A 13,870-nucleotide genomic window follows, 5' to 3' on the forward strand; every position below is an offset into this window, starting at 1 on the left:
GTATGGTTATGAGGTCAGAGCTGAGGTGTTGGGAAGCTCAGAATAAAACGTCAAGAGAGTGTTTTCATACTCAGTTGATAATACTGCTTGAGTGTCCATAAAAGAAAAGTTAGGACAAATGAAGCACCACAGAAAACCTTGGGTTTTTTGCATGACATTTGTAAGCTGCCAGCAGACAGTAAAACAGTTTTGAACAACTTAACAGAACTTTCTCAGATGCTGACAATTGAGGAGTGTTCAGACATCAATAAAAAGACCTTGTTGAATTGGACAACATCAGTCACATTTTGTGACATAGAAAGCTCTCTCCACTCCAAGTTTTCCTATTTATTCACGATGAAGAGCTGAAGTACACTTTTCCTAATATGTGGAGAGTGTTAAAGATTCTGCTCATGGTGCCAGTCACAGTTACCAGTGTTAAGTACAGCTTTTCAAAGCTCATGCTCATTACAAACTGTTATTCAATCGATGATGGCCAATAAAAGACTGACATTGTGCTATTTTATTGCTTGAAAATGCCATCAGCCAGTCTTTGGCTCTTTCTGAGACCGTGTTTCAATTTGCAAGGGCAAAGGTGAGAAAAGCGACCTTTTGAACTATATAATTAGGGTTAACATTCCAAGACTGTCACCTGTTGTAACACTATTTAATAGTGGTTTAGACAATGTTGGTGCACAGTTCAATTCCTTGCTGCTAGTACATTTCAGTTATTAAAAACAAAAAGTTACTATAGTCTTAGAGGAAATTATTGTATTAGTTTATATGTGGCATGCATAAATACAGATTTACAGATTCTAGTGGATGACATAGCTGTCAGCATCACTGCATTTACACTGGAGAACATTTCAGCACAACCACATCTGACAGATCTAGGGTTTTTCACACCCCCTGACTTAATGTAGCTATGCCAATTGAAGTATGTGTAGACTGAGCCTCAGACCACTAGTTCAGTGGTTTTTAAACTACTGGTAGCAACTCAGTACTGAGTTGTGGAATGTCAGGCACTGGATCTCATTGCTGCAGGGGGATCAGGTGACCAGGGAGGGTGCTAAGGCAGGTTGCCTACCTGTCCTGGTACCACAGAATACATTGCGCCCCAGAAGCGGCCAGCAACAGGCCTGGCTCCTAGGTGAAGGTGGGGGGCAGAAGAGCATACAGGTCTCCGTGCACTGCTCCTGCCCTGAGCACTAGCTGTGCACTTCCATTGGCTAGGAACCTTCTGCTGGCTGCTACTGGGGCGCAGCATGGTCTGCAGTGCTGGGAGAGGCCGGAAGCCTGCCGTAGCACCCTCACTGCATTGCTGAGAGGGAGCTGCTCAAGGTAAGCCCCTCCTGCTGCAGACCTGACATTCCCCAAAGCCAGAGCCCCCCTACTACAGCCCCAAAGTGCTCATCCTCAGCCCCACCCTGGAGCCCACACTCTAGTCAAATTGTGTTGGGTCGCGGGCATCAATAATTTTCTTCAACTGGGTCATGAGAAAATGTTTTTGAAAACCACTGCATTAGTTCCTACTATAGTGCATCAGAAAAAGTGCCTCTTTCAATCACTGATAAGAAACACTTTTTTTTCAAAGGAGCTGAATTCTGTGCTCTGTCACAGAAAGATACCAGTGATATTAAAGCAGGGGTCTGAAACTCCCAGCCTGCAAGCCATGTATGGGCCGGAGCATATTCACAATCTGGCCTGAGAGACCTGACAGCCTGAGGGAACCATGTTCAAACTCATTCCCCAGACTCCACCCTTTCCCACTACTGCCCTGCCCTCTCCTATTACAGTCTGTCTCATGAGAGACCCAGACTCAGAGATTACTGGGGGGTGGGGCACTGGCACGAAGCAACAGCAGTGGTTGGGGCAATCCATGTGGTAGTGGAAGCCACAGGGAAGCAAAGCAACTATGCTTGCCACTTCTGTGGGGACTGCAGGGAATTCTGACCACTACCGCTGCCCCTCTGGTAATCTCTAAGGCCACATCCGTTGGAGGATGGGGAACCATAGGGGGGAGAAGGTGGTGCGGTGGTGATAAGTTGTGGGATTTGGAGGCCAGATTGCAAATATGCTCTGGCTTGCAGGCCAGGAGTTTGAGACCCTTGTATTAAACTTTAGATACATGATCAAGCAGCATATTAAGTCGTCAGAGCAAACGATGGATTCAGGAACTCTGGATTCTGTTCTTAAACAACAGTTTGCTGTCAGAAGGCAGGGCTTCTCCCAAATTTGCAAATGATTCACTGCTACATAGAGTTTCTTCCAGTCAAAACTTAAAGCAAGCATACAGACAAAAATGTTCCTCAGCTCACCCTTTATGTTTTACATTCTCATTATCTCCGCTCTACTCCTTTAGCCTCCTAGCCTTCTCTCAGCCAGTTCTGTCCCTTTGTAAAATGCCTTTGAACCCTTTTTAGCCTAGGTGCAGCTCCCTTAAGTAATCTAAAGGAGAGCAATGGACCTATTTGAATTAAAGCCACCCTCCCCCAGTGTTAGTTGCTATAGAACTACCAGATATACTTGATCATAAGCCAAATTTTTTTAGTAAAACATCATGCTGTGAAGAGCAGGGATGGGCTTATGATTGGATCATTGTGCTTCACATTCTTTTTTTCCACTGTGGGCAGGGTCAGCAAACCTCAATTTCCAGACCAGCAGGGCAAACTGCTGGCGCACCAGGACATTTGTGTTCCTGGAGTGTCTGCAGGCACGGAGCCTGCCAGCTCCCAGTTGCTGCGGTTCACTGTTCTGGGTCAACAGCAGCAGGAAATGGCGGCCAGCATGTCCCTTGGCCCGTACTTCTTCCTCAGCTCCCATTGGCTTCAATGGGAGCTGAGGAAGTAGCGCTGACCAAGGGACATGCTGGCCGCCACTTCTCGCCACTCCCATTGACCTGAAACGGTGACTGGGAACTGAGAGGCTCCATGCCTGCAGATGCTCCTATTACACAAATGTACCCTTCTGGGCTGGGAACTGACCATGCTGCAGACTCTGCAGTATTTTAAAAGTTGGAGACAGAAGAAACATCCAAAAGTTTTAGTAGATTCATTTTAATGAAATCTAATAAAAAACCTGTTGTGATAACTGAACACATATGTATTCACATTCCTTCAAAATTACAGTCCATGTTTTAACATCTCAAATCATTCTAATGCACTTATTTAAAGTCTTAAAACCCTTCAAACTCTGAATCAGTCTCCAATTCACCAAACAGTTCATTAAACTCAGTTTCAGTCACAGCTGCTCCTGCATTGTTGTCATAGTTATCTACAGTGTCCTCCTCAAACTCAGATTCCTTATCATCAGCCTCCATTGGGTCATCGGCAAATATGGCGTCGTCTTCTGATCCATCAAGCACATTTTTCTATCATTTGCAAGGGAATGGACTCCCACATATCCCTGACCGACTGGACAACCAGATTGATTTCAGGCTTCATAAGATTCCTGCCTTTTGTCAACTTCGTCATGCCTGAGCATATTTTGCGTAGACTATCCTTTAAAGGGTTTGTTCAGGGAGACATCAAGCAGTTGTAGAACAGAAGTTAAGTCTCCAGGTATAATGGCCAGAGTATTTTTCATTTTTTTGGCCACATGTTTCACCTCATCCATCCTGTGTGCCCTGAATATGTCCCAAACAAGCAAAGGTTTCCTATGAGGTACTCCTGGTCTCTTATTCCATGCTTTTCCCAGCCATTCAATAGTCCCACTTTCATCCATCCATCCCTTTTCATTTGCACGTATGATGAAAGCCCCAGGAAATTTCATGGTTTTAGGCAAAGTTTTTCTTTTGAAAATAACAACAGGATGGAGTTTTGATCCATTGGCCAAACTTGATAAAATCACTGTGATATGGATATTTTCATGGCCAGTGCTTTTAATTAAAACTGTTTCTTCACCAATACCAGTTACTGTTCTGTTGCTTGGGAGACCAAATGGCATCGGTGTTTCATCCATATTTCCCATTTGTGACAGCTCAAATGCATATTCCTTTTGATGTTTTATAATAAACCTTGGGAAAGATTCATTTTTTTCTTCAAGGTCTCTTGGTAGCTTTTGTGCTATCTTTGTTCACTGCTGAAGACAAAGACCATGACAGTTCATCAAAAGAGTTGCAAGCCACTGATGCAACAAACAGTGATAGCTTTTCTGGCTTGTATTTCTCATCTTTTGACATTTGCAAAGCAGGCAGACAAATTCTGGTTCTAGTGACAAGGTACCCGTTTTGTCAACATTCAATAATCCAATCATTGAGATCTTTCTCCAGCCCAGAAAATGAAGAGCATCTTTTGGACCTTTTTTTTCTTGCTTCTTGGCTTGTCTTTTCAGGTTGCTTTAATTTTTTGCCATTTTTTGCCTGCTTCTCCTAGAGGCAGAATTCATGAGCAGCAGCACAATTATTTCTTGCTTCTGCATATTCAACAACTTTAAGTTTAAATGCTGCATCATAAGCAGACCGTTTTCTTTTGATTTCACCATTGTTCATTTTAAATTCTAGTATGAAAATCTTAGAAAATAGTGTATAGATTTTGTAGAACTTCATAGAGGAATGTCACTTGTTTTATCACTGTCAAATTATAATTGTTCATTGTTTATTTCAAAGAAGTCCTGCAGTTTGGCATATCTGGGGTGATAACAGGCTGTTTACATTTTATTAAAGATTTCAATTCTGCACATTATATTTTCAGATTGCCTAGAGACTTAGGAGGTCCAGTCATCAACATACATGAAGATATCAAATTACTCAGTAGCAGATGGACACCAGTGCCATAGTACTATCATTCATTGTATTTTTGATTGTCTTGTAAGGTCTAGCACTTTGTGAAGTGGAAGGATCTAATTTCATGTGGATACAATTTAAAAATAAATAACATCATAGCACTTTTTTTTTAAAGAAGCAAGTCTTGAACTGTGTCTACAATAGGGATCAGCAAACTTCAGCTTAAAGCCTGTTAAGGTAAGCCGTTGGTGCACCGGGAGTTGTATTTGCTTGCAGAGTCTGAGGGACATGTTGGCTGCAGGCACAGAGCCTCTCAGCTCCCACTGGCTGGGAATAGTGAATACCAGCCAATAGAAACTGAAAGGCTTCATGCATGCAGCCAGCATGCTCCTCAGCCCATGCTGCTCCCCATGGCTCCCATTGGCAGAGAAGAGCAGTCAATGGGAGCCGCGGGAGGCAGCACAGGTTGAGAGATGTGCTCGATGCACACATGGAGCCTCTCAGCTTCCATTGCTTGGGAACAGTGAATAGCAACCAATGGCAGCTGAAAGGCTTCATGCCTGCAGCCAGCATGTCCCTTAGCTTACGCTGATGCAATAGAACTGGAAGTTTGTATGCTGCCGAAATTGAGTGGGCTTATAGATGAGTCGCTGACTTTTTAACATTTTTTTCTGTAAGTTGAGGGAGTCGGCTTATGAACGAATGGGCTTATGCTCAAGCATAGATGGCATTCTGATTAGTGTTGATGAAGGAGATTTTTAAGATTACATTGATCATCTCTTACGCTATAGTGACATTTAAAGAGTGCCAGTTTAACACCTTTTCTTCAGCCACAGAGAAATCAATGATATAAACCACACTTTAGACCAAAATCTGGAGTAGCCCCTGTCAAAAAGTTCTTCAAAATATTTTAATACAGCAATTTAAAAAGGAAATAGTTATTTAAAAATCTATCCAAATGTAATCCACTGGTTATGAATCACTCATCATGTCAATGCAGGACAAGATCAGAATGACTGAGAGGAAAAAGAATTATTTAGACGTAAAATCATAATGATTTTAGAGATATTAATATTATTAAGTCAGGTATCTTATCCTGTGTATCTCAACAATCTTTGATCTGGGAAATCAATATATAGCCCATTCCTTCTTTCATCTCTGCCCTCTCGCATCACATAGGCTTTTATATCAAAATAATAACCTGTCCTTTCCTTCTATATACTAAATAATTCTCCCAAATCAATAATGGAAGAAATTATTTAAACTTACCCACTCTGGAAACCCTGCTTATGTTTTACCACTTTGGCAATTGCTCTAAAGAAATTCAGGGAAATTACATTTAAGATTTGACAAATAATTAACAGGTAGTTAACAAAACAGGCAAACTGACAGCAGAATGAGCCTAAAAGAAGAGTTTGCTGGACTTGGCACTATGCTTTTTGTCATGCTGCTCTGTTAAGATGTTTGGCCACAGTGGACCACATCGTTTCATTTTCTATTACAGTACATACCTATATTCATTGTATCTTCATTTTCTGAGGTAGCAAACTCTTTTATTCAATGCTCACCATCTGTCCTTGGATATCCTCCCTCCATCCCTCTCATGCTTTGTGTAAACTTACTCTTAGCTGAAGGAATTCTGCATGTTCTGAAAATAGTGCAAATGTCATGTCATTTTCATGAGATGGTTGTAAAGCATGGATCTTTCATTTAACTTGCATAAAAAACAGGTGTGTTGGTCATGAGTGACAAGAAAGTAAATTTGTTTTAGGAGCTCAGATACCACAGTGATGAGTTTACTATAAATACCATCATCCTTCTGCTAAGGCTTTTTAGTGGGTCACTTTTTGCATTGGAGGGGAAATTGGTTACAGAGACTCAGGTTATTTTCTAGCGTAATTTATTTATTTGCCAAATGTATGAAAGTGTCCCATTTACTTTGAATAGGAGTAGCCAAAATTGCAGGGACTTACACAAACCCCAGCTAAGACACCAGTGAGTCAGTCTTGTTGCCAAGAAACAGCTCCATTCTCTCTCTCAGTTGGCCAAGTCTCTGTTTTTAGCAGGTTGTCTGTTCATCGCTCTTCTGCTTGTGTCCAATACTTTTTACTTGAGATATCCTTTAACTCACAGTCACACACGACCTGTATTCCTATATCTAATGGACTAATTCAAGCAGACCTGAGAGTTAACTCCCCCTCTGTGCAGCTGCTATTTAGTGCAAAGCAATCTCAGATGAATCTGACTATACATGCAGTGTTCAGTGCAGCTGGCTCCCTTCTGCCTGGGTGTGATCCAAACCCCATTGAAGCGAATGGAAAGACTTCCATTGATTACAGTGTGCCTTGGGTCAGGCTCCTAAGGCCAATTTTTTAAAGGTAAATAGGCACCTAAGGATTCAGTTAGGTGCATAGTGGGATTTTTAAGACAGCCTAGATGCCTAACTCCCAATACCTTTTAAAATCTGTCCCCTAGTCCCTATCCAGACAAAAGACAGTGCTTAACTCACACAATGCCCTTAATGGCCTTGTGAGTGCAAGTGAAGTAGTCTGCCATCATGGATCCCATTTATGTTTAACCCTTGCTATGGAGAATGTCATACTGAACACTTCTGATACTATTTCATGAAACTACCGAATTATCACCTTTGCCATAACAATAGGTAGATACAGTCGATGAGATAGATATACAAAAAGACATTTAATCCTCAACTTAAAAAGTAAAATCAAATGATTTACACGGTGAAAAATAAACATATCAACAATGTTCTATAACATTTTATTAAATATTTATTCTGTAATTTACTTAGTGTTAGTAATGGAAAACACATTCTGCACACCACCTTTTGGAATACTGAACCATAATGATATGCACAGTTTCATTAACATTACATTTGTTATAGTGTCCTAAAGTTTATTCACACTGAAAACATTATAGACAATGGACTTTATTGTAATGTAATGGAATAGTAGGATTCTGTGGTGCTCTCCTCAACAGTATTCTCTATTACTATAAACTTGTTTTTCAAAAATCAGTGTTTTACTCACTTTTTGTAAATGGAAAATGATATTTCAGTTTAACAAACTCTTTGTTATGATGTATAATTCATCATTCATGGATTACACATTAATCCATTTTATCATATAACTGCAAAAGGCATGATTTAATCAGATTAAATATCTATCAAAATGTTCTCAGTTTGTTGTATATAGAACTTCATTTCTCACAGCAGAAAAATTTTATACTACTAATTAGTCTGGCTTTGTACAGATTTATTTGAGAACTTAAAAAACATGCAATGTAGTTGTGTTTTACTACATCAAGGCCTCAATTCTGCTTCCATTAACTTCAGTTGGAACAGGAGAATGACCAAAATATATAACATATTTTTTCCACAAGTATATTATCTGCCACCCCTGTATTCAATATAGGAATTATCAACCGCAAAATCAGGGATATTTGGAATGCCATAGAAAGTAAGGATATTCTAAGCATAATTTAATCACATTTAAGTTTCTTTAAAGGTATAAAAACATTTGAGCAATACCACTTCAAGTCATTTTCTATTTACTCAAATCTGTAACAACTTTTTTCAAATGAATGTTGAAAACACACAATGACCTTTGAAAAGAAATGACTAGATAGTGAGGGAAATTATCCAAAATAAAAATGTGCTTCTGTATTAAATTTTGGGCCCTTAGTATAATCACTTATGGCTATGATTTCTATAGCCTGAGTATTTTTTACACAAATTGTACCAATTTCAAAGTAAAATAGCTAACAAATTCCTAAAGGACAAGATGTAAAGTTCTTCAATCTGTGTTTCTGCTGTTTGACTGAAATCCCTGGTTATGGATTTTTTTTCCCACAATCTAGAGTATCTCAACATCTTGCAGTTTGGAATGATTAGTTACAGGAGATTACCCCATATCCTCCAAAAATGTCCATTATTCATTATTTGGAGATAATTTAGGTATATAATTGATCACATGCTTTAACAGGAAGCTGTTTAGGAAATAATGCCTCGATTGAGCAAATCACTTGCACAAATTGATTTCAGTGAGGCTACTGTTCATGTGCTTAAAATTAGGCATATAAATAAGTGAATTCCTGAGTTGGCATCTACAAGACTCCACTTCTGGATTTATTAGTGTTTCAGACTAATCCTAGGGCCTGATCTTGCAACTCTTTCTCTCACAAAGCATCCCACCAGCTTCAATAGAATTACTCATAAGAATGAAGAATCAGGCCCTTAATGCTGTAACGGAGCTGGAGATAGCACCAAAGCAACACACATTCCTAAAACTATTAGAAGTGAGGGGATTTTATCAAGAATATATGTTCTAGCAGCAGAGGCTATCTTTTTACTGTGAGTTTCTGGCACAAGGAGCCTCTGACTGGAGCCTCTAGGTTCTACAGTAATATACTTATCACCAAGAATTTTGCAATATGGGAGAAAATGGCTCTTTAGATTCTTCTATTTTTCTTAGTGATGGGGTCCAATCCTGCTATTGATTTCAGTATAAAATAGTAATTGGCTTCAAGCAGGATCAGATCCATTGTCTTGAATTCTGTGCACTTCTGGATTGGGCTTATTAAGCATTCAGGTGGATTGCTGAAGAAAGTGTTTGGAAGAAAGATCACAGGGCTCTGATTAGCAGTAAACAAAGAAAATAAAATATGTTTTAAGCTGATTACACTATGTGGAAGAGGAAAAAGATGGGTTAATTTGAAGACAAAACAGGTAAAGAATACTGAAGACTAGAAATACTAATTTCATTTAATTGGAAAAGTACAGTACAAAACCAAAAAACATCAATATTATCTTACTTAAAATTCAAGAAGTTTCTGAATGTGGTAACTATATTTTAAATATTTGTACTTTATTTTGTCTCTGTGAAAATTGTCCTGTGGATATTAAAGGCACTTACAGAAGAAATTGAATGAATCTGTGTATATTGGTTGTGGGAGTTTTTGTAGAATTCAAATTTTGCTGTTCACTTCCTGATGGTGAAGAGAGATATATGATCTTTGCTGGTTTATATTTTACTATTAGGAAGTCCCGTTGGAGTAAGCACATGATGTGAATTACGCAAAGTTTTAGTCTGAAGCAAGCAAAGAGGCTTGTTTTGGACTATAATGTAGTCTGCAGAATGATCATGTTTATATTTAGTCAGCATGAGATTTGGAATGATGATTTTAGGCCACTTATGTTTCACATCGTGAAACAGCATCACTGCTTGCTCAGTACAGTAAAAAAAGGACATGGCAGAAATCACTCTTTGTATTACATATCTTTGATTGAGTCTTTCTTTACCTTTAGATTCTGGTCAGCTGACTTCCCGTAAGTTATGGTGATGTTTTCTTTGCCACTTTATGCTGTGAAAATGTGCTCATTTGTTGGCCCCTATGAACAGTCGCCCCTACATTATTTTGTTTCTGATGTGGCTGTTTTTGTATGTATATATATATATATATCAAGGCTTTGATAATGTTTGACCTAATACGGTTTGAGAGCAGGTGGTTCACAGAACAGGCAATTCATCATCTGTGGATTCTTTAATTTCTAAAAAAAGCATTTACATTATTTTTCCACTAATAAACTAACAAAGGGAAACTATAAGTACCAATTAGCATTTGCAAACTATCACATGGAATAGGTATTGTGAAGTAGCCACTACGGTGGTTTTAGATGCTCGCCATTGTTTTAAAATCTGAATGCAATTAGTTGCAGGGCCTAGGCGTTGGTAGTCCTTGTTTAGACATATGTCGTGTAAAATTCCCAGGCATAAACCTGAAAGCCGAGGCTCAGCTCCAAAAGGGCCTATTTTGGAGCGAGAACCCTGTATTCTAATGCTTAGTTCCCTTCCTCCACCCCTCCCCCAGATTCTGGGGGGGGGGGATTAGCCCCTCCCGGGCTCAGGTTCTAAAAGTCCCGCCCCCCGGGTCCTGGGAGCTCGCGCCGTCCCTGGGCTCAGGTTGGAAAGACTCTCCCTATGCACTGGCTGGCACGCGCCGCTCCCGGCTCGTAAGAGCCCCAGCCGCAGCTGTGGGGGGCGGACCTACCCCGGGCTGGCCCCGCCCCCTCCAGTCGCTCTCAGTCCTGGAGCGCCGCTATGCTGCCAGAGGGAAGCAGCCACCTGCTCCTGCGCTGAGCTGCTCCCGGACCCGGAGCCGCTGCCGCCGCGCGTCCCTTGCCCCCGCTTGCCTGGAAAGTTACCGAGCCGCCCGCGCAGGGAACCCGCTGCTGCTGTTGCTGCCGCCGCCGCCCCGGGAGGAGCAGAGCCCCGCGGCCAGGCGGGATGATGGAAAGCCCGGCTGTCGCCTCCCGCCGCCCGCTGCTCTGCCTGCTGCTGCTCGTTGCCCTCTGCCTGCGGCCAGGTGAGCGCGGCGCGCAGAGGAGGGAGAGGGGCGCGCTGGGGCCGGGCCGGCTGCTGTCACCTGCCTGCCGGCAAGTCCCGGGTGCAGCGCTGCTGCCCTGAGCGCTCGGGACTTTCGGGAGCGGCGGGGGGAGGGGGCGCTGCCCCCAACCAGCAGCCCCCTACGTCTGAGGGCAGCTGTGTCCCGCTGCCCCCGCTCCGCCCGGCCCCGAGCTTCCTTCCGATGCCGTGGGGGAAGGAAGTGTCGCTGTGTCCCTCTCCTGCTCTGAGAGGGGAGGGGCGAGCTTTTTGCCGGCGTCCTGCTATGGGGGGTGTTTGATTTGTCAAGGGCTGGGTCCCACCTCTTCGATCCCCCTGCGTACGTGGGGCCGGAACCCCCCCCCCCTCCTCCCTCCTGGCGCTTGTCACGTCGGGTCTCTTGGGCGGTGAGCAGCCAACCTGCTCCCTGGCCGCTTGTTGTTGTTGTTTTTGGGGAGGGGAGGGGGCAAAGAGAGGGTCCCCTTGGCGCCCCCAGCGTGGTGACAATGCCGCCTGCTGCTTTCTGTCCGGGCCGCTCACCTCCCCGCCCGAGGTTCAGGCAGGTGGGATGCGCAGCCTCCAGGGGGCGAAGGGGCGCTCGGTTCTAGGGGTGGGCTTCCAGCTCCCTCGCAAAGTTGCTTTTCTGGTTGCGGCACGGCGAGCGGGAGGAGGGGGCCTCACCTGCAGCTCGCAGCCAGGCGAAGGAGCGGAGAGAGACTGTGCCGGGCCGGGTTCCTGGGGAGGAGGGGAGGGAGACAGGGGCCCTCCTCCAAGTGAGCAGTGCAGTCGGGCGGGGGACGAAGGCGGAACAGCAGCCGCTGGGTTTTCCTTGTAGCTAGTTACGCTTTCAGTTTTCAGCGCACGTCTGCCTGAGCAATAGCCTTAAACTTTCCAGCAGCCCTTAGAGCAACTTGTCGTGGGGGTCTGGTTCCTCTTTTGCTATGCAAGCGGCTGGATGGCTGCGGTCTCTCTCGGTTTTCCCCTCGCTGGGGGGGCCGGGGTGAGACTTTCTAGGGAGCGGTTCTGCCTTTGAAACCCTCCTCCCGTTTTTTCCCCCTCCCCCATGTGACGCTTTATTTGCGATAAATGACTCGCTTGGGTGATGTTGGCAATAGACTATGTAACTCTGAAGGAATGCCACTGATGAGTAACATCAGCAAATATGCCATCCACGAATAACCCCGCTATTGCCTTTGAATGGTTTCACTTTCAGTGTTTCCCGCATGAAATAGACGCAGTTATATGTGGGAATCCATTGTACGCGGTCTGGTCTTTGGATCTCCTTTTCAAAGGCGTGATCGAAACCCGGGGGAACAGCCTAGTGTCAAAGTCCTGATCTAAACTCCCATAGCAGCTAATACTTTGATCGGATCCGGCTGTGTGAATGCACTGACTCTAGGGCTGCAATTTCTCAAGCTCAAAGTCCGGGTATTCCTCTCGCGTAGTTCTTAACAGGTGTTTGGTTAGAATGAGATGACAAATCAGTTTCATGCGTGTAAATTCCCCTCCCCCACCTCCGGTCCGATGTTGAGTCATTAGGGAAGTAAGAGCACATGAAAAGTAGTAACATTCTCTGTAACTGTTTTGTCTGTGAGGTGTTAATGCTCTTTTTTTGGTCAATATTATACACGAAAACTGAAGTCCAAGGAAAAGCTGTAAAGCGTGTTGTGTTCATTATTCTTGTAGAAAGAGCGTCAGCCTGTGGTGACATTTTGTATTGCTTTAAGAAACAGCCTTTCCTTTGTGTGCTTGCATTTACAGCAGTCAAGAGGTTAGGGTAGCGTTGCCGTGGAGTCGCTGTGTTCTCAGCACTAGGATTCTACATTTTGGTTTGCTCTGCAGTTGCCATTTATGCGTAATTCTCTATATAGGAAATGAAAACAAGAAAAGTGCAGTTCCGTAGAATAGTATTTCTCTTGCATAAATGTCATATTTGTCTACTGTGAATTTTCTGAGCTGAAACAAGTACCTAAACTGAAGCAGCAATGTATAATCTTAGTTGAAGTTCTGTGTAGCAAGCTATCTTTAGAAAACAAAACAAAACTATACTGCTATGTTGTGCCTTAGGAAATCATTAAACACAGTATTTAATGATTGTCAGTCTTTAAATAGCAATGGTGTAAAGCTTACAGGAAACCAATTACTTTAGAACAGGGAGAGACTCTCCAGGCACCATTGAGAGATGCTCATCCTGTCTCTTGTACTTTATTGGAGATTAGGCTAAAACTCTCTGAAAGGAACACAGGCAAGTGTTTGTCGATAACGTTGAGGTGCTGTATATGGGAGTAGGAAACCTTTTTAAATTCTGAATGGCCTTTTTTATTAAAAAGCCCATCATGAAATAAACAGTAACTTATTTAATGGCTCTAAAATATATTCTGCTATTCTTATTTTCCCTTCTGTTCAATTAACCTTCAAATACGGTACCTGCAGAATTATACTAACACTGCTAATGCTGGACAGAACATGACCAAGTGCTGTTTAAATAGGATAAAGTTGTTATCCACTCCTCTTGTCTGCTGTGCTCTCCTGATTTCTCCTCCCCCAAAATACACTTTAACTCAGTTTGAAATGAAAGCAGATTTATGTGGGTTTGTGGTTGGGAAGGGAAGATAGAATCAAAATTTCTAGAGAAAAGCTTAGTTTGCCTTCTTTCAGGATGAAAATGAAATCTTAATTTCTAGTTTTGTTTTTAAAACAATAACTTTGAACACTTAAAAAAACCTTTTTATCGCTGTGCAATAGATTTACCATTGTTGCTGGCATTTTG

The 13,870-nt window shown here is 42.6% G+C and overlaps 1 protein-coding gene and 1 long non-coding RNA gene across 4 annotated transcripts in view; one reads left to right on the forward strand and one right to left on the reverse strand.

The window, feature by feature from the left end:
- The window catches only part of LOC142819644 (uncharacterized), a 33,650-nt gene extending 21,651 nt beyond the window's left edge, over positions 1–11,999 (reverse strand). The window contains exon 1 of the long non-coding RNA XR_012897505.1: positions 11,782–11,999. This is a non-coding gene — a long non-coding RNA (uncharacterized LOC142819644). The remainder of the gene's footprint in view (positions 1–11,781) is intronic.
- Positions 10,751–13,870, forward strand: part of ALCAM (activated leukocyte cell adhesion molecule) — a 179,667-nt gene continuing 176,547 nt past the window's right edge. Inside the window, exon 1 of one of the 3 annotated variants that reach the window (XM_075907998.1) lies at positions 10,751–11,083. In XM_075907998.1, coding sequence (XP_075764113.1) covers positions 11,005–11,083 — 79 coding nt within the window. In that variant the 5' untranslated portion in view covers positions 10,751–11,004. The remainder of the gene's footprint in view (positions 11,084–13,870) is intronic. The other 2 variants (XM_075908005.1, XM_075908012.1) reach the window with 2 other exon arrangements.

This window comes from Pelodiscus sinensis, chromosome 1 (genome assembly GCF_049634645.1).
Source record: "Pelodiscus sinensis isolate JC-2024 chromosome 1, ASM4963464v1, whole genome shotgun sequence".
Lineage (NCBI taxonomy): Eukaryota > Metazoa > Chordata > Testudines > Trionychidae > Pelodiscus > Pelodiscus sinensis.